Source organism: Notamacropus eugenii, chromosome 5 (assembly GCF_028372415.1).
Source record: "Notamacropus eugenii isolate mMacEug1 chromosome 5, mMacEug1.pri_v2, whole genome shotgun sequence".
Classification (NCBI taxonomy): domain Eukaryota; kingdom Metazoa; phylum Chordata; class Mammalia; order Diprotodontia; family Macropodidae; genus Notamacropus; species Notamacropus eugenii.
In genome coordinates, this window is record NC_092876.1 from 237317092 (window position 1) to 237342752 (window position 25661).

Sequence of the window (25661 nt, forward strand, 5' to 3'; positions counted from 1 at the left end):
AGTAGGTATATAATGGAGAGGGAGCAGAAGTTGAAAGGGAGTAGTTGGGCGGTACAGTGGATAGAGTTCCAGCCCTGGAGTTAAGAAGACTAATCTTCCTGAGTTCAAATCTGGCCCGAGACACTTACTAGTTGTGTGATCCTGGGCAAGTCATTTAACTTCTCAACGCTCTACGATTTTAAGTTGTAAAGAAGATGCCACTCATCCCTGGGAACTATGGAGAAAGTTGAAAACCCGAATAGGGCTTAAGAACTAGACCTGGGATTTCATTGATATAGAGAAATCGCAGATGAGACAACTCCCTTCAAGTCAGCATCTTTTTGGTAACTAAGAGTCTGAGAGAACTGGCCAGGATGTTAGAGAGGCAGGTGACCCGTTCCAGGTCACAAAACCAATATGTTTCAGATGGGGACTTGAAACCTAGATTTCACGATTTAAAAGCCACATCTTCTATCCATTATGTCATACTACCTTTCATCACAGGTCTATAATAATGCCTGTCAGATTGAATTTTAAGATTTATAGAACTGAATGAAAAAAAGAACTCATCAATGATAGTTCTTTCTTTTTTCCTCACATTTAATTTTTTTAATGTTTACATTTTAATCCTAGAAAAATAAATGAAAGGTTCCTGTTTCACCCAAATTTATATTACCAAATGAAAACTGAATATTTGGATTACAGAATTTTGAAAACTTTCAATCAATCACCTTCACATTAGTATCTTATGGAATTTTAATATTACCCAACTAGGGTAGCTAGATGGCACAGTAGATAAGAGTGCCAGGCCTGGAGTCAGGAAGACCTGAGTTCAAATTCTGCTTCAGACACTTACTAGCTGTGTGACCCTAGGCTAGTCATTTATCCCCATTTGCTTCAGTTTCCTCATCTGTAAAATGAGCTGGAGAAGGAAATGGCAAAACCACTTCAGTATCTTTGTCAAGAAAATTCTAAATGAGGTCACGAAGAATTGGACATGATTGAAACAGCTGAACGTCAACAAAAAGGTTTATAGTTTCTATACTCATTTTGGGGGAATGTATCTTCTATGTGAAGGGTATTTTTTTCAGTGATGACTTTAATTAGATGACTGTTAAGGTTTCTTCCAAGTCAGACTCTGATTCTGTGATTTTTTATAGTAGTGTAAGCTGGTAAATCTGAAGAACATACAATATCTCTAACAGGAGACCAGCAGCTCTGGATAGTGACATTATAGGTGGGCTAAAAGAGACAAAAAGTTTTAGGAAACAAGAACAAGAGACAAGGAAGGATTTGTCATTGTCACCTACTCCTCTTTGGTTCCACTCACCATCCCTGCAATTTTCCAGAACAAAATACACCGCCTTGGTCACCACTCCTCAAGATGCTGCTTTCTTCCATTATTAACATATAAATTCCTTATGAAAAAGGACCATCTGGGATGTGTATTTGTATCCCCAGGCACTCTGAATGGTACTTAGGACAGAGGGGAGTACCACTATTATCCCAGCCACCCAGGCTTGCAACCTACCTATCCTGTTCAGCTCCTTTCTCTTTCACATCCCCCCTATCCAATCTGTTGCCAACTCTTGTTAATTCTATCTTGTAATATCTCTCATATACATCCCTTTTTCCCCCTGAAGCTGCCACCATCCTAATTCAGGCCTTCACCACTTCACCTCTGTGGTATTGCAATAATGTACAGGTTGATCTCCCTGCTTCAAGTCCCCTCCCCGCTGTAGTCCATCCTCCTTTTTGCTATCAAATTAGCTTGTATCCCTAGCATTAAAACCAGCACCTGGGACACAGCAGGCACTTAATTACTTGTTGACTTCACACATTTTTTTCATTCATTCATTCATCCATTCAAAATATGATAATATCCAGTATCTTATGACATGCTGTATCCTGTAATATCCTATAGGTTCATAGAGTCAGCTGAGGATGGAGGACCCCTGAGCATGATGCTCTCTATACATATGTATATATCTAAAATAGAGATAAGGACAGCCAGCCAATTTTTATGAGTTGAGTGTAGGAATATCAAGTGAGTAAGAGTTCAGATGGCTACCAGAAGTGCAGCTTTGACATGAACCCAGAAGTGTGGAAATGGATGTTGAGTAGAAACCTTCTTCTCTTGGTATATACAGATTTGAGGCATGAGAGAGAACATGTGGGCTTGAATAGGGAATATCTAGTAACACATAAGTAAGGTCAGTAACCCCAAGAGTCAGGATTACAAGGAGGAACCTGCTGAAAAGAAAGGAAATAAAATGGAATCTTTTTTTGCTTTAAAATAATTCCATGTGTACCTCCCAGGTTTGCACTCCCAGGATTCTCTATTCACCATTGAAAAAATAATGATGACAATGATGTACAACTTTGGGCCTAATGGAAGGAAGATCACAGAAGAGAAGAAAGGATAAATTCAGCCGTGGATTTCACAATTGTGTGGGCAATCCCCACCCTATTGACTCTTGAGGTGATAGCAATGGCAAGTTACTTTGGAGAAACACTAGAAACCTTCCAAAGGAGTCCTATTTGAGACTGCTCTGGGCATGGCCATTTTGTCAGAGTGCCATTTTGAAAGTCTCAGAACTCAAGATCTTAATCATTATTTATTCCCATTCTATTGCTTACTACTAAACTATTTTGGAAAATCATTTAATATATGGAAACCTCTGTCTGGGTATAAAAAGGGAGGCTATAATGTATCATCTTCAGCTTCCTCATAATGATATTCTGAGTCACTTAGAAGAAAGTACTATTATAAACACAAGACTTGGTTATATATACATTTAATGAGAAAATAAGAATTTTTTCAATGATAACTCCTCTTGCTTCTTACTTTCCCCAAACCATTGCACTTCATTCTTTTTTCTTCCCTTTATCTTCCCTGCTAGTACCTGCCTTCCATCTGAGATTACCTTCCATTTGCACGGTATATATCTTGTATAAACATAGATATCTGAATGTCATTAGAATGAGAGTTTCCTAAGGATAGGGGCCATTTCCCCCCCTTTCCTGGTATATTCAGCATTTAGGACAGTCTCTGGGACATGGTGTTTAATAAATTCTTGTTGAGTGATTGATAGTATCCCAAAGTAATTGTCCAGCCTTTGCTTAAAGATCCCTAGTGGGAGAGAAGTCACTACTTTCCTAAGGCAATCCATTTCATTGTTTCTTGGCCCTTTATATGGTACTCCCTTCACACATACTCTCTACGGTGGAGCCAAATTTGTCTTCAAATCAATTTTGTTCTTCAGACATGACACTGCATCTCTCATCTCTGTGGCTTTGCACAACCTATCACTCCATTCTGGAAGGTGCTCTCTCAGCACCTCGACTTCTCAGAGTCTCTTTTCTTATTGAGTCGTTTGTCATATCCAAATCTCCATGACCCCATTTGGGGTTTTCTTGGCCAAGATAATGGAGTGGTTTGCCATTTCCTTCTCCAGCTCATTTTTACAGAGAAGAAACTGAGGCAAACAGTGTTAAGTGACTTGCCCAGGGTCACATAGGTAGTAGTAGTGTCTGAGGTCAGGGCATCCTGATTCCAAGTCCAGTGCTGTGTGCACTATGGTGCTACCTAGATTTTTTAGAATCTCCTATTTTCTTCAAAGTTCAGCTCTTCTAAATAAGGCCTTTCCTGACCCCCTGACCCCCTAACTGTCAGTGATTTCTCCTACAAAAAAATTATATTAACACACTGCTGTTCACATATATGTGTGTGAGTGTGTTTGTCTCTCTAGTAGGATGTACATTATTAAACAACAAGGATTGGGTTTTGGTTTTGGGGGAGAGATTTTTTTGTCCTTTTATTACTAGAATTTAATGCAATGTCTGACACACAGTCACTTTCAACAAAAAGCCATTCAGGACAGCTAGATGGCACAGTGCATAGAGTACCAGCCCTGGAGTCAGAAGAACCTCAACTCAAATTTGGCTTCAGACACTTATCAGCTGTGTGACCCTCGGCAGATCACTTAACCTAGACTGCCTTCCAAAGAAACAAAACAGCTATTCAATGACTGATTTTACAGCTCTAATTGTTCCTATGTTTCTTTACAATCAGCTGAAAGGAACTTCAGGTAGCTTCTACTCACTGGACATAGCTGTGCCCTCTGGGGACCAGTGGAGCAAAAGTCCAGTTCTACCACATGAAAATAACTGCTTGTTTTTTAATGAATATTATAACTGTAAGCCCTATTAATAATGGGTGCTTCAATATCTGGAAACTATGTCTCTATATCTACATATCCATATATATTTTTTTTAATTTAGAAAGCATCATACTTAATTTATTAAATTATTTGTTGGGAAATCAAGAAAGCTATATCAGGGACTTCCTTACTCCAAAATAATTGCCCAATAAAGAATACATTTTTAATATTAATCTTCATCTTGCAATGGAATTTCTTATTCAAAATTAGCAAGTAAGAAAATTCTTAAAAAACATATATATAAAAAACACACAGATCTGAGGGACTTTGAAGGTAGTGAAATGATGCTACATATGAGTTTTAGCACAAATATTTGTTTGGTATGGTAGATAGAGAGCTGGTTCAAGTCACAAAAGCCTGGGTTTGAGTTTTGTCTCTTACCTATGCTACATGATCTTCAGTGATTGATTTAATCTCTCAGTGCCCTTGGCAATAATCTAAAATTGTAGCACGGTTCTTGATGGGCACTAATGGAGGGAGTTTCCTCACCTAGAGCTAAACCAAAAAAAAAAATCCACCTTCTTAATATACTTGTTGACCTTTTCTAGAATTATGGAAATCCTGTGATTCAGTTCTCTTTTAAACTATACAACAGTTTCCTCCAATTTATTAGCTAAATGATTCATCTTGTTTCTAGAGAAAAAATAGTCTCTCTGGCTTTACACAACACATATGCATATGACTGTTGGATGGATTGAAAACTTTTCAGATTTCAGCTTTTTTCCCAATGTGGGGCTAGTTGCAGTCCCATCTAGCTCATAAACCTTGCTTCTCTCTTCACCCAGAAATCAGAGACCTTTCAAAGGCTATGTGGTTTAATGGAAAAAGCACTGGACTGTTAATATCAGAGATTTCTCTTCTGGCTGTGACTTCAAAGTAAATATCAGTTTGTAAAAGCTAACTGAAGTTCATTCAATAATGGAAATGAACTAGGTTAAAGGGAACTAGTTTGCTAATGATTACTGACTGGCAGTACTGGGGTCATAACAAAATGGGGGCTCAACCCAATGGTTTTAGCGAAGAGATACTCCAACTTCTCATGGATATCCCTAGAAACCTGAGGGGGAAGATGTAGTCAACTTCACTCTAGAAGAATAAGATCCAAGTAAGTGCTTTCCTATACTGGTGTTACTTTAGCTGTATGGCATTAGGCAAGGCACAGCCTCCATGGATCTTACTTTTTCTCATCTGTGAAATGAGATGGCCAGACTAGATCTCTAGGAATCATTCCTACTCTGACATTGTATGATTCTATACTTTTCTCTTCTAGGTTGAAATAGCCTCCTAAAGGACAATTAATTGTTTACCTTGTGACCTGTGAATCATTTACAGTGTGGAGGCAGGAGGCAATATTGATCTGTTGTTCATGGACCATAGAGTCATAGGCTTAGAGTTGGAAGAGTCCTTAAAGGTCATCTGGTCTAGGTCTCCCATTTTACAGATGAGAAAACTGAGGTCAAACAACATTTAAGTAATTCACTCAAGGTCACACAGCTAGTGGTAAAGCTTAGATTGAGACCCAGATCCTTTGACCTCAAACCAGGTCTCTTTCTACATCCATTCCTTATTAGTTTACCCTAAGAATTAACCCTTTCCTCTCCAGTATTCCCACCAAGGTTGCCTCTATTTCCCACTGTCTAGTTTGTATCCAGCTATACTTCCAAACCCTGGCTGCCTGCTTACTGGCTGCCAGGCCTCTTGTGTTTAGAAGGCTGTGAAACACTGGGGGCAGGGGAGGGGAAATACGAGCTATTTAAGGTGGAAATAGTCAGGACTCTACCCATTAATCTACATATGTCTCAAAATCAAACATCAGCTGAATTCCAAATGAGGAACTGTCTTAGGATTTGGTTCCTAGGGGAATTAGTGTCAGTCACCCCAAATCCATGAAAATAGGAGGGTCTAATCCCAACTTGCCCTTAACAGAAACAGTCAACAATGATATCTCCCTGGACTGTGATTAAGCAGGCCGTTAGTCAGTGCTTGCCCAGGTCTGAGGGAACATCCTGGCTGGCCCTAAGGTGATGGGCCCACTTATGCAATGTCTATTCTCCCCCCCACCCCGGTCCCACTTGTGTTACTGAACCCCTGTAAAACAAGTCAAAATGTCCATTAAATTTAAGCTTGAGGCAAGGGAAGAAGAAAGAATATGTGGCTACTGTTGCATGTCCATATGTTTTTTATTTGTAATTACAATGAAACATGTAGTCTTTGGGACCTTCCTAACCTCTTCTCAGTTTCTAAGTCTAAGCTTTTGTTGTTTCATTGTCTATTCTCTCATCTGTTTCCTATTAGTTAATACAATAAGCTAATGATGATAGACTCTGTAGTTAATGTGTCACCTATCACAGATAAAAATATCTGTATTTTAATAGGGTCTTTCTGGAAGTAATGCCTTAACTCAAAGTAAGGGCTATGGTCGGTAGGAATTTCATCACTGGAAAGACCTACAGGCCAACTTCTGGTCAAGAAAGATGCTTGAACAGGAGTCATACTGACCAACTCTATATGCCCAATCTAGCAAAACTCTGATGTTCACACTAGACTGAATAATAATATTCGTGAAATCCAATGAGAAACTACAGAAAGTGACTTCTTCCACCCCAGAACTGGACCAGGCACCCAGAAGGCAACAAGAAAGAATATAGCCCGTAAAGCCAGCACAAAGACAGATTTGCCTCTTAACATGATCAGACACATGTAGCCTGCAAGTCTCTGTGTCCAGAAACAGCAAGAACAAGGGAGATCCCTAAGGAAGCCCCAGGATGCTCAGAAAACTTGAAGGCAGGGGCCTTGGAAGTCCAGAGGAGTGTGGCAGAGCAGGTGGTAACCACGTGTAGCACAGCAGTGCTCACACCTGAAAAACTTTGATCCAGGCACTCAGAGGTCCTTAACATTGTGTCCTAATATGTCAGAAGACCTTGAAGATCTAGTACTCTAATCTTCAAAGATGTAGAGGTCTTTATTCACAGAGAGTGGAGGCCAGCACAAGAAGCCAAGGAATGCAGGGATGAGCCAAGGTAAGACTAAGCAAGGTTGCCCACCCGAACCAAAAGTGCAGTAGGGGGCAGAGTCTGACCCTGGCATAAAATCCCTATCCAGGAATTAAACCTGGAGAGAGAGGTAAATCAAAGAAAATACCAACCAGTTCAAAAAATTATTGAAGATCTAGAGATACCCAAAAAATGGATAGAGTAACTGAAATCCTCAAACAAAGACTTAAAAGATTTTCCACAAGGACTACATGAATACTTAGAAGAAATATGAGGCAAGAGATTTAAAAAATGAAATTAAAACTCTGGTGTGAAGAATTTAAAGGAGAATAAATAGCTTAGAGGAGAAAGTGACAAGGCTTATCCAAATAACAGACTCCTTAAAAATCAAACACAAATCAATGAGTCTATAAGACATTAAAAATGTTGGAACAAAATCAAAATTTTTTTAAAATAGGAAAAATGCAAAGTATCTGATAGCAAAAAACAAGTGAACTAGAAAACAAGTAAAGGAGACATAATTTAAATCTTTGGATTCCTTGAAAATCATGATTCTCTTAAAAAAAGCTGGACACTAGATGTCAAGAAATAATAAATGAAAACTGCTCAGATCCATGAGAACAAGAAGGCAAAATGAAGATATAAAGAATCCATCCGTCACCTCCTGAAATAAACCTCAAAAGGAAATGTCCCTGGAATGTCAACAGGCAAAATCCAGCACCCTCACATCAACAAAAAAAATACCACAAGCTTCTAGAAAGAAGCATTTCAAGTAATTAGTGGGAAAAAAAAACAGAGCCAAGATCACACAGACATGGCAGCTTCATCTATATATGAGAGGAGCTCTTGGAATACAATATTCCAAAAGGCCAGAGATATATAGATATATAAGGAATACATTACCCTGCAAATCTAAGTAAAATTGTACAGGGGAAAAAAATGAACCTTTGTTGCAAGAGAAGACTTTCAAATATTTCTGATAAAAAGATCAGAACTGAGTAGGCACTTTGAAATGCAAACAAGAGAAACCTAGAAAGGTAAAGTTTTCCTGAATAATTAGAAGAGGCTGTGTGATGATGTACTGGTAATATTCTGCTAGGGAGAAGAAATAGGTGTCCCTTGAGAATCTTAATGATTTCAACATGTACTGAGGGAGTTAAATAGAAAAAGTAGAGGACCTGGGAGTGTACTAGTTCTATTCCAAGAGTTTTAAGAGGGGAAAAATAAGGGAGGATAAAAGGAATACGGTAGTACAGAAAGGAGGAAGAAAGAAGTAGAGTTTGCTATTTTTCATCATTGAGGTATGTGAGAAGAACATACAAATACTAAGGAAGCAGTGGAGGAAGCAGGGATCAGGCAAACCTCACATTTATTTTAAAGGGAAAAGACAAAGGATCAACATACACATACAGTTTGGTGTAGAAATATATTAAATTCAATAAGCAACAATGATGGGGATTAAAGGACAGGATAATACTGAAGAGGGCCATCAAAACATTATTTTTAAATATACTGGAAAGCACATAAGGAAGTTCAGCAGTAAATACATAAAAGCAGGACAGTTTTAAAAGTAACATGTGGAATTTGTTATATACTTTTTTTAAAAAGCAAGTGGTATGAAATAGATTCACAGTTTCATAGCAAATTCTGTTTCATTTTAGATAGATAGATAGATAGATAGATAGATAGATAGATAGATATAGATATAGATATATATGTAAATGCTCCCTCTTTGATGTTTAAGTTCTCAAAAGTAAAAATATTTTTTTAAAAGACCTATAGGGAGATAGTTTGGGTAAGGTGCCACACCAATCACAGCACAATGATCTATCCTGATTACCTATTGGTCTGCTGCTACTTCATTGTCTAAAATTAGTTCCCTCAAGGCATACTCACTTTTATGACAGAAATACTTATAAAACAATGCAGAGTATCTGGAAGTGCTGAAGGAATATGCTGTCTATAGAAATGAGGAAGCTGAAAAGGAATGTCAACCTCAGATGAGTTTGGCTTTCAACACATTAGGTTTCAGGACATGCCCTAATATTTTTCTATCCACCCTTGTTTTCTGTTTATTTTAGCATGGAAAGAATACAAGAACATAGGAAAGATCTACAATTTCAACATGATGGGGCAGTTCTGGTTTGGGAACTCCATCAAGATGTACCAACCTGGATACCTTAGAAAGCAAATCTTAAGTTGTTACCTAACATACTAAGAGGTTAAGTGACTTGCTCAGGATCACTTGGCTATTAAGTCTCAAAGGTGGGATCTGAACAGATTGTCCTGACTTCAAGCATTACTCTTTCCATTGAGCCAAAGGAATGCTTATAGAAAGTATACTCTATTTAAAAAAAAAACAACAACTTGTTAATGAAAAGGGAAAGGAACTTTCCATGCAGCTTGATCAAAAACAATGGATAAAATGGCCTGGTGCCAATCTTTTCCCACTTCTTTAAATAGCTATAGATTCTTACATCTTTGTGCTCTTTCTCATTCTTCCAAAAATCTCTTAACTTTAAGCATAAACCTTTTTTCCTAGTTATTACCTGTTTTGCTCATTTAAAAAAAAAAACTAACCCCAAACATTAAAAACACATGGATGCATTTACCACCAATCCTTTTCTTATGGAAAGCAGTCTGTAAACTATACAGCACTATATAAAGGCTAGCTGCTGTCTTATCATTATTGTTTTGTTGTGCCATATTCTCTGTCACCCCAGTGGATCACACACAAATCCTGAGGGAAAAAAGGCTTACTGGATATAAAACAGATCTTCAAAAATCAGCTGTTTCATGAATACACATAAATTAATAATATGCAAATTTCATTTTCTTTCAATTATATGGTTTGAAAAATTAAGGAACTATGTTTTTAATTAAACAAAATGAGTAAATTGCATTTAGAATTGTATTAATTTAAAAAAAAAACTTTTAATAGCCTAAGATGGTTTTGTAAACCCAAAATGCGGTTTGGTTTACATACTGATGGTTTGGTGATTTCACTTTGATTTATTGGTCTCTTCATAGTCCTTCCTTGGAATCTAATCTCAAGAAATAACAAAATACATGAATGTCATTTTAGTATGTGTCAAACAATAGTAAAATAGAAGTGGAATGTTTGTCTAATCTAATCACAAATAGGCACCTAATTTCAATAGTGTCATCCCAGGTGCATGTAATAAACTGTGTGTAATACTTTGGTCACAATAAGCAGCTAGGTGGTGCAATGGGTGAAGCACTAGAGCAGGAGTCAGGAGGACCTGAGTTCAAATCTCACCTCAGACACCTGACACTCACTAGCTGTGAGACCTTGGGCAAGTCACTTAACCCCAATTACCTCATCCTGGGTCATCTCCAGTCATCCTGATGAACATCTGGTCACTGGATCCAGATGGCTCTGGAGGAAAAGTGAGGCTGGTGACTTGCATAGCCCTCCCTCACCCAAAACAAAAGTCAAGTGCAAGTCATGTCATTATTTTTCTGATGGCGTGGTCTTCTTTGGCAACGAAGGACAAACACACTCACATAATAAGAAGACAACTCATTGAAAAAGACACTGATGCTGGGAAAGATTAAAGTCAAAAGAAGAAGGGAATGGAAGAGGGTAAAACAGATAGATAGGCTCAGAGAGACTTTGGAAGATAACGGAGGACAGAAGGGCCCGATACACTGTAGTCCATGGGGTCACAGCATCAGACATGACTGAATGATTCAACAATACCGTCATCATCATCATCAACAACAACAACAAAAATATATTTTATCTTTGAACTAATGTAGGAGAGAAAATCCCTGTGGGCTGGGAAGTGTGTAGGTATCTTTTCTTCCATATTCCAAGATCAGGCATTTATTATGTGCATACCTGGGTGTGGCCAAGAAAGAGGCTGAAACAACTTCCATCCTGTGTAAATGTAGTTATCAGTTTTACTAACTATAATACTTATATTTCACTTAAATAATGTCAGATCTTCACAAAGTAATGGCATATATTTTAAAACCAAATTAGTAACTACTCCATAACTAGGGTAGGGGTTGCAGGAATGTTTAGCAAGCATGATGACTAACTGGTACCCAGGAGAAAATAGCCTAGCAGGTGCGACCACAGCTTGAATGAGATAGTGCAGTAAGAGAAGCCAGCTGTTGACAGAAATGGTAAGAAAGGAAAGGGGAAGAAGTAGCCTTTTTCTTAGTCACATTCTCAATAACACTAACCTTATCTGGAAGGCACAAGCTGATTTATAGTATTAACAAGGCTTTGCACAAAAGGGTAGAAGAGAGAAAAAATACTGAGGAAGATAATTTTTAAAAATGATCTCTTTGACTACCCCACTACCCCCTGCCCCCAAATGATTTCTCATGTGAATTTGTGGTCTCTCTTTTGACCTTATCATTATTCTATATATTTCTGTGTTTTGCAGAAATATCTGGGTCTTTATGATTAAAACCTTCCCCTACATACTAATCATGAGCTAATCCTCTTGGTAAATTAATATTTCTTTGTGTGGAAGGAGAGCCTAATTAGCTGCATTCTCAATGAGAAGCTGTGGGTTCACATTTTGATCCAGGCCTTGGGTAACCCATATTTAATCCTGACACTACAGTTCATTGCTAGTGATGTATAACCTTTTACTGAGATCCTAAAACAGATCATTTATGTCTCTGACTGCAATTCAGGTAGAAGGAAAACACCCAAAAGAATGATAGCAAGTCCTACCAGCAAAACTGGCTTCCAAACCAACTGCTCTCTCATTCTATCTCTCTAGTTAAATACTGCACCTTTCACTTCATTTCAAGTCAATTCTGTTCATATTTGTTTAGGGCCTATTACGTTCTGGGCATCGTATTACTCACTGGAAATATAAAAAAAACAGAAAAAGAAAAGGGTCCCTGTCATGAAGAAACTTCCATTCTATCATTTTCTCGGTTTTCACTTACCTTTTTGTGTTTAGTGACACAGGGAGGGTCAGTAAAAAACATGGGTACTGGCTAGACCAGGAGCAGGGAACCTGTGGCCCCCAAGCCATACGTGGCCTTCTAGGTTCTCAAATGCAGCCCTTTGACTGAATTCAAACTTTGAAGCCACACCTGAGGACCTAGAGGGCCATATGTGGCCTCGAGGCCACAGATTCCCAACCCTTGCAGGCAAAGTACAATATATTTGATGACATGTGTTTTTAATTTTTTGAAGCATTTTCACATCTATCATCTTCAGTCATCCCCACAAAATCCCTTCAAGCAAGTAAAAAGAAGCATAATAAATATCTTTTTACAGGTAAGACAATTGAGACTGAAAAAGGTAAAGTAACTTTACAGAGAAACTTGGATTCTAATTTTAGCCCTCCCTCACCACAAATGAGCTGTGTGATAATATCAGAGCCAGACCAGTACTCTGTCCACTGCACCAGATGGCTTCATTTAATTCTATTTTCTTCTTTTCTAATGCCCATCGTCAGGCAAAACATATTACTTGATGGGGATTCTTCCTACAAAAAGCTTTTGGTGAAGTAGAGTATATTCAAAATCGAAATGGGATGTTTCTTTTCAAAACAAAATTAAACTTTGGAAAAGATATTTGGGAAACCAAGAAGTTTCCCAAATGGTTCACAAAGGATATACCTCATCCACTGCACTGGCCTAAGAGCCGAACATGGATGGTGATGGTTGTTTTTTAGAGTTGGTCCAGCAGAATAACATCAATGCTGGGAAAGTTTCTGATGGTAGTAGAGAGGATTAAGTCATGACAGTCTGACACATAATGGGATCAGCAGACATCTGGGTGAGAGTGGGGTCTGAGTGGTAACAGAGGGAAAGGAAAATAAAATAAAGTTGAGTGTGTGGCAAGATAGAAACAGGGCTGCCTTCTAGCTGTCCCCAGCTGAATCCTATCTTAGTTTCAAAGTCATGTAGTCGGGGCAGGCAACAGGAACAAGATACCCCATACAACTAGGTGGCAGTATAGTCCAGCAGAAAAAAAATAAGGGTCTCATTAATAATGGTAAATTCTATCTCCCTTTTCTCAGCAGAGAACCTGGAGCCTAGGAAAGTACAATGTTGCTTACATCGTCAGAGGTCGCTATATTGGTTATTTTTGCTTAACTGTTTCTCTTAATTATAAAGGAAGATTCAGTTGGAAGGAGGAAAACAGAAGTGATTATGGCATAAAAACTAAAAATATCAATAAGACATTTTTTAAAGAGATAGAAGTTTGACTCTCAATCCTGCTATTAATTAGCTGTTTGACCTTGGACAAGTGACTTCATTCCTCTTGGCCTTAATCCTTTTATCTGTGAAATTAGAGAATGGAGTTCATAATCTCCAAGACTCCTTCCTGATCTGAAAGAACTGTGTATCAAAACTCTGAAGCTCTCACCCAGCAGGATTCTCTAGCATCTAACCCAGCTACTTTTGCGGCCATTCAAGGAGCCCACTGAGGCAGATTTCAAATGTACTAAATTGACCTCGAGCAAGTCACTTAATCCTGTTTGCCTCGATGTTCCCATCTGTAAAATGAGCTACAGAAGGAAATGGCAAACCACTTCACGTACCTTCGCCAAGAAAGCCCCAGATGGGGTCAGAGTCAGATACCACTGAAAATGACTGAACAATCACAGAAGTAGAAGACATCTGTAGGCTTATTCCAGCTCCACATATAGCATATATTCATTTGATGACTGAATTATAACATCAAAGTCTTATGGAAGTCATATTTTAAATTTTGTACCACTTGTTCTGAAAAGGACTTCAGATAGAAAACTGAAATTCTGGGGAGTATTCTTTTTCCTAACTCAGAGATGTTAAAAATCACCCATCCACAAACATATAATTTGAAATAATACAGGAGACTTTACAAGTCATAGAAAAATAGATATCTTTGGCTATTTGTCCAGAACTTTGAAAAGACACACATTTTGTGCATTCTAAACACAAGAAAAAGTTAGCATGGTATAACGGATCAAGTGCTGGATTTGGAATCAGGAAGACCTGGGCTCAGAGACAGTTTCTGCGATTTACTAGTTGCACGAACCTGGTCAAGTCACTTAACCTCTATCTGCCTTAGCCAACGACCTAAGACTTAGTAACCTTAAGTTGCTAACTTAAAAGATCTATGTGATTTATTGATAATTTATTCTTATATAGCTCTTTCCATTGAGGTGCTCACATAACTTTATCCAGCTGATTATCACACTGCCCTTGGTAGACTAGTACAGCAGAAAGCAGACTCTCTGGGAAGCCAGAAGACTTAAATATAAGTCCCAATTCAACCACTAACTAGCTAAGTGACAGAATAATATTATCTTGGAGGGAGAAGGGGCTTCAAGAATTCCTGGTATAACATACTTAACAAATGGGAGTCTAGTCTTTGTTAAAGATCTCCCTCTGATGAAGATGAATCCAGTTCTTTCTAATGAATCACTTCCATTTTTGGATAACTGGAAATTTTTAGGAATTTTTTTCTTTCCATCAAGCATCCACATGCTTCGGAGCTACTTTCCCTCCCTGCAGCTGGTTTTGCCCTCTGGGGCTCAGCAGAACAAGTCTAAGTGTTATCTCTCTTCCACATGACAGCTTTTCAAATGCTTGAAGATGGCTCTCATTCTCCCCTCCTTCTAGTTCTACTTTCCAGTCTGGTGTTGTTCAGTCATGTCCAACTCTTCATGACCCGATTTGGAGTTTTCTTGGCAAAGATATTGAAGTGGTTTGCCATTTTCTTCTCCAGTTCATTTTACAAATGAGGAAACTGAGGCCAAAAAAAGGTTAAGTGACTTGCCCAGAGTCATACAGCTTAGTAAGTATTTGAGGCAAAATCTGAACTCATGAAAATGAGTCTTCTTGATTCTAAGCCCAGCACCCTATCCACTTCACCACCTAGCTGCCCCTTTCCAATCTAAACATCTCCAATTCTTTCAACCAATCCTTATATGCTATTATCTTGAGAACCTTCACTATCCTAGTTGCCTTCCTCTAGATATTCATAGGATCATAAATTTAGGACTGGAAAAAACCATGGATGCCTCCAGTTTAACAATGACTTTCCCAAAACATGGCACTCAATAGGTCTTGACAAGGGCTGAATTAGCAGAACTATTATCTCCCTAGGTGGTATTTGGGATAGAGTGCTGGGCCTGGAATCAGGAAGCCCTTGAGTTCAAATCCAGTTTCATATTTCTAGCTGTGCAACCCTGGGCAAATTACTTAACTTCTGTGTGCCTCATTTTCTCCAGCTATAAAATGGGGATAATAATAGTGCCTACCTCTCAGGGCTATGAGAATAAGCTCAGATATTATTTGTAAAAACACTTGGCACAGTGCCTGGAACACTGGCACTTAATAAATACTTGTTTCTTTCCTTCCTAGTCTTGGACACTGCTTATCAAGGAGACTTTTGAGACCTCAGGCAGGTTAATTTCAATGTCTGTTTTATCTGAACAGTGAGACAACTGGACCACATGATCCCCATAGTTCTTTCCAGTTCTAAAATACCATGTTGGTAAATACTAGTATTATTATCTTCACTATAAAGGCACAAGATGCACAAGAGTTAAGTAATTTTGTAGATGACCAACAAGTGGATGTGTAAAGACAAAACAAAATCCATTTTCTATTGCACCTTTTAGAAGAACATTCTTCCTTCTTGAAAAGTGAAAAAAAGTTAACCTATGGCAATTGGGATGCTATAGCCTTTTATGTATATCCTTTATGAATCTTTGTTTAAAACCTTCCATATATCCAAGGGTACCCTGTAATGTTCTTGACAGGCTTGCCTTCCCAAAACAAAGAACAAGCATGTCTTTAGGAAATGATATGAAATTTGTTGAAATTTGGTATTGAAACTAAATTAGTCTCTGACAGACCACTTTGGATAGCATTTTGGTGCTACAGCATATGGATAAATATTCTGCTATAAGAAAATACTAATGAACCAAAATGATAATTTTTTAACTTTTTATTTTAAAAAGGTACATGGCTAAATTTCTGAAATGTTCCTTTGTAGTAAAAGTATTTTTAAATGAGTAGCTAAGGTTTGCCTATAGAATGAACATCAGTCACGATAAATCAGCAAAAAGCACCTTTGAAAAAATATCAACTTAAAAGACTTCTTTTAAAAGGGTTTGCAATTTAAATTACAGACATGATTTTTATTTCACTCTGGACTGTCTGAATGAAAACATCCCAGACTGCATGACCATAACTCAACTTAACAGGAAACCTAGTATCATCTGTAACTTAGTGACATATCTCTCAGGTATTCATAACATTGTCCCTTACTATCTGAAAAACTGTAAGTTAGATTTTTCTAAGTTAATTATTTTAAATTCACCAGGGGAGGTGACTATTGTAATCCTATGGTAAATTATTTTATAAGGGAAACAACCACCCCTTTTCTTTTTTATCAGAATTTTCACATGTTGAATTAGCAAAAAGTGGGGAATGCCTGTACTGTAGTGAATGTAAAAAAGGAACCTACTGGTGGAGTTTTCAATGTTAATTATTCATTCCATCCCGCCTATTGCGGGCTCTTAGACAAGACACCTGATAGCACCGAGCGATTTTTGCACTGATGTAATTACATCGCAGAAATAACATTTCTTTCTTCCCAGATATTTCTGAACAAAGCTAACCTCTAGAGACTACGAGAAGCATTTTTTCATTGACCAACTTTCATTCACGTAGAGTGTTGATTTTTACAGACTTTTCAAAATCCAGATGATTTTAAACTAGTTACTGCTGCTTATGAAAGAACCTAAAAACCAAAACAACCAGACACTCCCCCCCCCCCCTACACTCACCCGGAGAGACCCACGTACACAACCCCCGACCCGACAGGAAGCAGCACATGCATCTGGCAACCCCAGGGAAGTTTGGAGGAACAGACAGCTTGTGAGGACAAATAAACTTCCCGGCGGGTTTTTATTTGATAGACTTGCGGATAAAAGCAGCTTTCGAAAAGCACCGGCTAACTTCAGTCCTCAGTTGGTCAGTCTGTGCATTTCCCAAGCGTCCGGGAGCCCGGCGAAAGCTAACAGACCTTGCGATGATACAAAGCCACCAGCTTTGCAGCCCAGAAATTAGCCGGAGGAGCACACGCCCATCGACTGAGGCCGGAGAAGAAACAATGGGCGAGCGCAGAGAGGGCGAGAGCAGGCGGCTGGGGCTGGCCAGCCCCCCGGGGCCCAGCGGCCGCGGCGCCCGCCCGGCTCCCCGGCGGAGACCCCCTGCGCAGCCGGGACTGCCCGCAGGCTCCCCACTCTCCCCGCCCGCCGGGTCCCCCTGGCCTCCAGGGGCTCCCGGAGCGCTAAGCCCACCTGGGCCGGAGGGGGAAAGGTGCCTTCACTTACCAAACAAGGTTAGGGCCATTTCGGAGCCGCCGCGGGCTTGCTCGCGTGTCCACTCCGCTCGGGGCTGGCCAGAGATCACTGCATTGGCTCACCGCGCTCACACCTCCGAGAAGTGGGGTGCAGGAGGGGCTGGGGGCGGGTGGGAGGGAAGGGGAGAGATGCTGCAAGAAAAAGTTATTTATCCGTTATTGTCAGGCTCGTAAGACAGAGAGAGAGAGAGATGCCTGCCTCACTGGCACTTGTCGCTTGCGGCGGCTCCCTGCCTGCGCCGAGTGTGGGTGCTGTGCGCTACCTGGCAGGCGGCTCGGGAAAGCTGGGCTGCTGCCCCCCGCCGGGCAATCAATGGGAGGCCGAGAGGAGGAGCCCCGGCGGCGGGGGGAGGGCGCGGGCCATGGCGAGGACTGAGGCCGGCTCGCTCTCCTCCTGCCGCTCACTCCGCATCCTGCAGTCTCCCAGACGCCATCTTGCTGTCCCGCTAGATTACCAGCCCCTTCACTCCCCACATCCCCGCCTCCCAGGCTGCAGCCTGTGCGTGTTCCCATGGTAACCGGGCATCCCTCTGTGTGTGTGCGTGTGTGTGTAGCCCCCTTCTCCCTGTAGTAGAGAACCTCCCCATCCTTCACAGACGCCCCAAGCTTGCCTCGTAGTTTGTGTGTGTAAGAGAAAGAGAGAAAGGGAAAAGGAGGGATAGAACGAGCAGAAGGAGAGGTGGGAGGGAGGGACGGTGAAGAAAGGAGAAGAGAGAAAGAATGGACTCAGGATCTGGCCTCGGTATCGCCAGACTTTTCTTTGAATGGGTTTGGAGGAGGAGCAGACATCAGTTGTTACTCTTAAGAGAAAGAGTCCAGGATCTGGAAGATAAGAGGCCAGCACAAAGGCTAGGAGCATGGGTAGGAGTGGACTCGGTCAAAGAATTACGTACTTTTGAACTGAAGTGGACCTGAAGCTCCCAAGATGTGACCAGAGCTTCTCTGAGGCTGTGTTTGGGCTTAGAGTTTGGGTTTTGCTCTCAAGTTGTTTCTAAGGAAACAGGAATCCTGTTAAAAGCTTTTCTGGGATAGGAGAGTAATTTGCTAAGCTAGGTAGCTCAGGGTCAGGTGCAAGTTCCTTTGACGTTTTCTCACCATCATCCCACCCCACTCAAAGATGCATATTTTTCACTAGCTAGAGCTTTAAACTTTCCTACCATAGGCTGATCCTCGAGCTATTTGTATTTCCCTGTTAATTACTGCAGGTTTTGTTTGGTGGTTTGTTTTGGTAGCTCTCTCTCCTACCACAGGGCTTTCTTAATTAAGGAGTATCCATAAAATGCATGAGATGATCTGTCAAAAGGTGTATTTGAAAAAAATGTTCTAATTTTCTTAATCTTTTACTGTTGGATTTTTTTAAATTTAATGTTCCCTAGTTGTCATGCTCCTTTCCTGTAAAAACAAAAAACAAAAAACACACACCCTCATTTCCCACTATTTAATGCTATCTCGCTATCCAGTTTTGTAGTTTTTAAAAAATCTTTCTCTGTTTAGGTCTCTTTTCTTTCCTTCTTATGGATATCCTGTCATATGAATGTTGTACATTTTTCAGTGCCTGCAGTTCCTTTAAATCACTTTCCCTCTTTTCCACAATTTTCAAGTTGTTTCCAGAATATCATATGAATATTTTTGTTGTAAGTCATTTCGAGGACCAAATCTCTATGAAAATGAAAGCCAAATCAATTCAGCATCATTAATTCACTGCAGACAGAAGGGAGGGGGGAGAGAAAGGTGGGCTGAGGAGGAGGAGCCAGGCCTTTTGTTTGAAGTCAGACAGCTCTGATAGTTAGAAAAAACAAAAGAAGAGGGGGAGAGATTTAAAAAAATAACCCAACATGAGTAGACAGATGTTTTAGAAACTGTATGTTTGGATTCCCTCGCCTCCCCCACTCCTTAGTGTTGAATAGTTCATTTTAAATCACTGATATCAAAACAAATCTTCAAAAAATCCCAAATTTAAATTTGTAATTAAAATCTGTCTCCATTTGTATTTAACCCTATCCTTTTGAACTGCACTTTGTTCATCTGAAATATAACAAATAAGAAAATCCCATCTAGTCAAGAAATATAGGAAGCCAGAAGAAACTCTAACGATAGGAATCTCCAGGCATTTAAAGTTTTCCACCTGCCTGGTATCTGGAAGACAATAGGGAAATCAAAGTCTCTATTCAGTGTCTAGAAACTGTGCTAGGAAGTTTCCCTCTCATGGCAGCTAGGTGGTGCAGTGGATGAAGCACTATCCCTGGAATCAGGAGGACCCGAGTTCAGATCCAAGCCCAGACGTATACTGTGGCTGTGTGATCTTAGGCAAGTCATTTAACCTTGATTTGCCTCTCTCCCCAGAAAAAAGAAAGTTTCCTTTTCTTCATCATGTAGAGCTCCCACTGAACTCAAAAATGACTCACCGTCTCAAACTAAGAGTTAAGAGAACTGGATTCTAGTACTCAAACTAGCTCTGAGATCTTGGGAATAGCATTTCCCACCTCTAGACCACATTTTTCTCATCTGTAAAGACAAGAGGTTACAACATATACAAAGAGATTCTAGATCTGTATCTAGATTCTAGAGCTGGCATAATGTCTTGTAGCAAAAACATTTCTTACCATTTTGTACAGTATTAGCAAATGTGTAGTCTCTTAAAATTAAATAAATATTTCCTTCGTGATTCTGCTTTATTGTATGTGGTATGATTTTCTTACAATTAGAAGAACACTTTTTTTCCTGAAAGAGTTTTTGTTATAGAGGATGACCAGAGGAAAGCCACCAGCATGGTAAAGAGCCTTGAGCTCATGCCATACAAAGATCAGTTTAAACAATGGGGCAGGTTCGGGAGAGAACAAAAGACTTGGGGGAGACATGATCTTTGTCTTCAAGTATTTGGAGAGCTGACATGGAAGAGGGCTTTGATTTGTTCACCTTGGGCTAAGAAAACAGAACTGGGAGTCATATATGGAATTTGTAGAGAGATCAATTTAGATTTGACTTTTTTAAAAATCCTAACGATTAGAGTTATCCAAAAGAGGAATTAGTTTGCCGCCAGAGGTGGTGAGTCTCACACTTAATTGGGGTGATCAGCAAACTCTCAATAAATTTGATCATGTGCCAGGTGTATTATAGAAGGGTTTCTTGTTCAGGTATAGGTTGAACTAGACGTCAGAGGAGGGAGGCCCTTTCCAATTCTGACATTCTGTGAATATTATCCAGTGCTCAGTTTTTGATCTTATAGACCAGGGCTTCTTAACCTAAAATCCACAACTTCTAAAAAAATATTTAACTATTTCTATATAATTTATTTCCTTTGCAATCATAGATTTTATGCATTAAAACTATTCTGAAAAGGGCTTGCAGGTTTTGCCAGACTTTCACAGGGATACCTGACATGGTAAAGGTTGAGACTCTTTTCTACAGACATCATTTTTAAAACAAAGAGCAGTTATTTCAAGTCACAAAAGAGATGTGTAAGATACAGTAAATTAGTGGATTAGTATATCATGGATGTGTGTGTGTTCACTCTTCAGATTATTTATTTATTTTTCCTATAACCTTAATCTTGTATGATCTGAATTGTTTCCAGACACACGTTGGATAGTATTCTAAAGAAAAGGGGAAAAAGTGAGGAGAGGTCTCATGTTCAGTGAGAAAGTACTTCAAAGGTTTTTTTTTCTAAAATTTCCTTGCCCTCACAGAAGTTCATAATACTTTGGAAAAAATAAATTTAAACATCACCACTAGCACCCAAATACTCTACTGCATCTCTTAAAGTCATCACACATAATTTAATTAAGCATTGGATCAGAGAGAGAGGTGAGTAGGTAATATACTCATTGTGAATATTTTTTCAATCTTCAGAAACTGCTGCCTTTTAGATATTTCTTTGTGCCATCATGAAAATTGTGACATCTTATGGTAAGTCTTGATGACAATAATAATTAAAGCTGAAAAGTAACCTAGAGAATGCCCTCATTTTAAATAGAAAGAAACTGCTCCCAGAGAAGGGAAATGACTTTCCCCAAGGCTAGATGACTTTTAAAGTAACAAGTCTGGAACAAGAACCCAGACCTTCTGACCCCTAATTCAATGCTCATTCCACTAAACCACACTGAACATACCATGAAGATCCTATTTCTTTAAATTCTTGTGTACCCTAATTTGGCATACAGTTCCAGCTAATTGTCAAAGCGCCATCTGTTCAGTGTTGACCAGGTCGCCTGGAAACTAGAGTTAATGTTGTCGATGCTAATGTCTGTAGATACGGTACTGGTCACTAGCATTTATGTGTTCTCCTGACTCTCTAAGTCAAATGCTAAAGCAGTGGCAGGGTCACTGCCAGTGGGTGCTAGTCCCACGTCTGGTCTGGAACCAGGATGCCGTCACAAGAGCTAGAAAGAAGCTTAAAAAAGACATTGTCCCACAAAAGGACTGTTTAAACATTTATGTAGCACTTTAAGGTTCACAAATCACATTCCTCACAAATCTCACACTGGTTTAGTTCAGTGTTATCAAATTCATATAGAAACTGGGGCCCCCAAAACTGTATCTTGCAACATATTAACATTATGTTTTATTGTATTTTTATTTACTTTGTTAAATTTTTCTCAATTACATTTTAATCTGGTTCAGGTAGTACATTTACCTCCTCTGATTAGTTGTTCCTTTTAAAATTGTAAGATGTCCAGCCATTTTGGAAAGCAATCTGGAACTATGCCCAGAAAGTTACCAAATTGTGCACACCTTGCTATAACACTACTGGGTATCTACCTCAAAGAAATCAAAGGAAGAGGAAAAGGATCTGTATGTACAAAATAATTTATAACAGCTCTTTTCATGGTAGCCAAAAATTAGAAACTAATGAGGTATTCTGTTGGGAAATAGTTAAAGTGTGGTTTATTAATAAAATGTTATATTATTGTGCCATAGGAAATGATGAAATGCACAATTTCAGGGGAAACTTGGAAGATCTTTATGAATTAATGCAGAGTGAAGTAAGCAGACCTACGAGAACAATATACACAATGATAATGTTATAGAGAAAAACAACTTTGTAAAACTTTAGAATTCTGATTAATGTAATGAGAAACTACTAGTCCCAAAGAATGAAGATGAAACCTATCACTTACTCTGAAGAGAGAAGTGGCAAACTTAAAATGTGGAAAGAAACATGTATTTTCAGATATGGATAATATGGGAATTTGTTTTGCTAGATCATGTAGATGTATGTATTGAAGAAATTTTTTTGGTGTTTTTTTTGATGAGTCAATGAGGAAGGGTATGGGAAAGACAGAGTATTAAATACTTGCTATTTGAAAAATAAAAATAGTAAGCTAAAAAATTATAATGTGGGTAGAGTATTCTTGGGCAGGTTGGTAGCACAATGGGTAGAGTGCCAGGCCTGAAGTCAGGAAGACTCATCCTCCTGAGTTCAAAACTGGCCTCTGACGCTTCCTAGTTGTGTGACCCTGGGCAAGTCACTTAACCAGTTTGCCACAGTTTCCTCATCATTCTCCTGAGTTGGAGAAGCAAATAGCAAACCACTCTAGTATCTTTGCCAAAAAAACCCTTAAATGGGGTCATGAAGAGTCAGGCTCAACTAAAAACAACTGAACAACAACAAAGAGTCTAGTTGCTTCTTTTAAAATCATATAATTGTGGGAAACTCCCTCCCCCAATATAGCTCATAATTGCCTCTAACGATAATAGAGAGATGCCCAAGGAACATAGAGGTTAAGTGATTTACCCAAGGTCACATTGTCAGAGGCTGAATTTGAAATTGATATTTCTGACTTAAATCCCAGCACTTTATGTACTTCACCAGGGATTCCCTCGAGTTTAAAAGACAATTTACACATGTGATCAATATCAACTACTTTCATCAAGTTTTGAGATACTGTTTTATCTAAGGAGAAATATTTGGGAAACTTTGTGTGTGTGTGAACTGGGTCTATAATAGATTTACTGACCTGTATTGTCCATAGCATGCCTCAACTACACAGCAAATGATATGTATGGAGGGACTTTCGTCTATAGAATTCTATACCAGCTGCTATGGAAAGCATGAGAAGAGAAATGCGTGGGTTTACATCTCTCTTTCAGGGAATTTCCTGTTAGAAAGAATCCCTGCTTTGCTTCAAAGCTCAACTGAAGGTCCCACTCCTACAAGAAGCCTTTCCTAGTCCTTCTCCCTCCTGCCTCCCAGCTGCTAGTACCCACTCCCCCCAAATTCCTTTCTGCCTACTTTGGAAATATTTTTCATTTAGATTCCTGTGCACCTGTTGCTTTTCTCCAATAGACTCAAGACTCAAGACCTCTGCAGAATCTCTTATATATGCCCCCTTTTCTTCTCTAATATTGCTACCACTCTGTCCTCACTGACTGCAGTAACCTTCTGGTGGGTCTGCCTGCCTTAGGTCTCTTCCTACTCCAATCCAGCCTGGGATTTTCCCTAAAACACAGGTCTGACCATGTCACCCCTCTACTCAATAAACTTCAGTGACTCTATTGCCTCCAGGATCAAATATTCTGTTTCACATTCAAATCATTTCATAACCTAGCCTCCTCCTGCTTTTCCGGTCTTCTTACACCTTACTCCCTAACCCTGGCCCCTTGACTCCATCTCTAGCCACCAGACATTTTCTCTGGTTATCCTCCATGCCTGGAATGCTCTCCCTCCTGAACTCTGCCTACTGACTTCCTTGGCTTCTTTAAGTTCCAACTAAAATCCCATCTTCTAAAGAAAGCCGTTTCCAACTCTCCTTAATTCTAGTGCTTTCCCTCTGTTAATTATTTGTTATTTATCCTGTATATAATTTGTTCTGTGTATATGTTGTCTTTCCCAATACGTTATCAGTGTCTTGAGGGAAGGGACTGTCCTAGGTCTCTTTTTGTATTCCCCAGTACTTTGTATAGGGCCCAGTACATAATAGGGAGTTAGTAAATGCTTGTTGAATGAATGAATGAATAATAAATTCGATGATTATAAGCTATAGTTTTTTTATCTGGAATATCAGGGTAACCTTTAGGGCACTGCAGCTACAATATTACTTTGACATTAGTATATTTCCCTAAGTACTTAAAATTCTGCCAGATTTTATCCAAACCAGCACTTTAAATTCTTTGATCCTCTTTAATAAAATACTTCCTGTTTACTTGAGATATACACTGTATATGCTAGCCAACATTGGTTTTTGTAACACTTAACATATGATACCTGTTCGAATTTGTAATGTTTCTATTATGACTAGCTGGACACATTGCAATATTCTTTGAGTTAAAGATTCAGTATGAGGAAATGTTAACTACTTTAAATGGTTTTTACGGGTGATACTCTCATTTGCATATAAGGAGTCTAAAGATGAATTGAATTTCCAAAGCACTTATTTTTTCAATCAAAGATTCAATATTGCATGTGACATGTAAGCATATTTTCACTCCAGCTCAAGGTATTTTGTATCATTTAACTTCACTGAATTATGGATTTTCAATTGTTTTTTAAAACTATAATTTAAAAAAATAATCATTTTTATTTAACATAAATTAAAATATCTATTTAGCAATGCTATAGCCATAATTTCATAGTGTTTCATAACCAGGTGATTTAGTAAATAAGAAACATCTTTTACTCAAACATTTAAATTGCCCATTTCAAATTTAGTATATAAAAGCAATAGTTAACATGTTTATGACATGGACAGAATTGTTCCAGGTAAGTAAAATTGAAAATGTATACTAATATAGCAGTTTCAAATTTCCTGACAACATTAGTTTGCCATTTCAATTTAAAGTTTATCAACAAAGATTGATTTAAACTTTATTCTTTACATTTTAAATGTTTGAGAGTTTTTTTTAATGGATTCAGTCCTATCTAATTTGGCAAGTATTAGTTTGTTTCTCAGTTTTGAATGAAGTTCATTAACCAAGCAGTTGCTATATAGCGGTAACAAGAACTTAAAATTGTAATACTTTCTCATACAAACACATCTTCAAGTATCAGGAATTTCAGTGCTATACGCACAGTTTTCCAAATAGTATTGCTATTTGCTGATGCAAGAACTAAAAATACGTTTGTGTGTGCACAACAGAAATATTGGCTAGTTATTTTAC

The 25661-nt window shown here is 38.8% G+C and overlaps 1 protein-coding gene across 1 annotated transcript in view; it reads right to left on the reverse strand.

Annotated features, from left to right (window-relative positions):
• Window positions 1–18031, reverse strand: part of CHN1 (chimerin 1) — a 276900-nt gene extending 258869 nt beyond the window's left edge. Inside the window, exons 1-2 of the mRNA XM_072612379.1 lie at window positions 17828–18031; window positions 17536–17696 (exon numbers count right to left, since the gene is read on the reverse strand). Coding sequence (XP_072468480.1) covers window positions 17536–17554 — 19 coding nt within the window. The 5' untranslated portion in view covers window positions 17555–17696; window positions 17828–18031. The remainder of the gene's footprint in view (window positions 1–17535; window positions 17697–17827) is intronic.
• Window positions 18032–25661: the final 7630 nt, after the last annotated feature.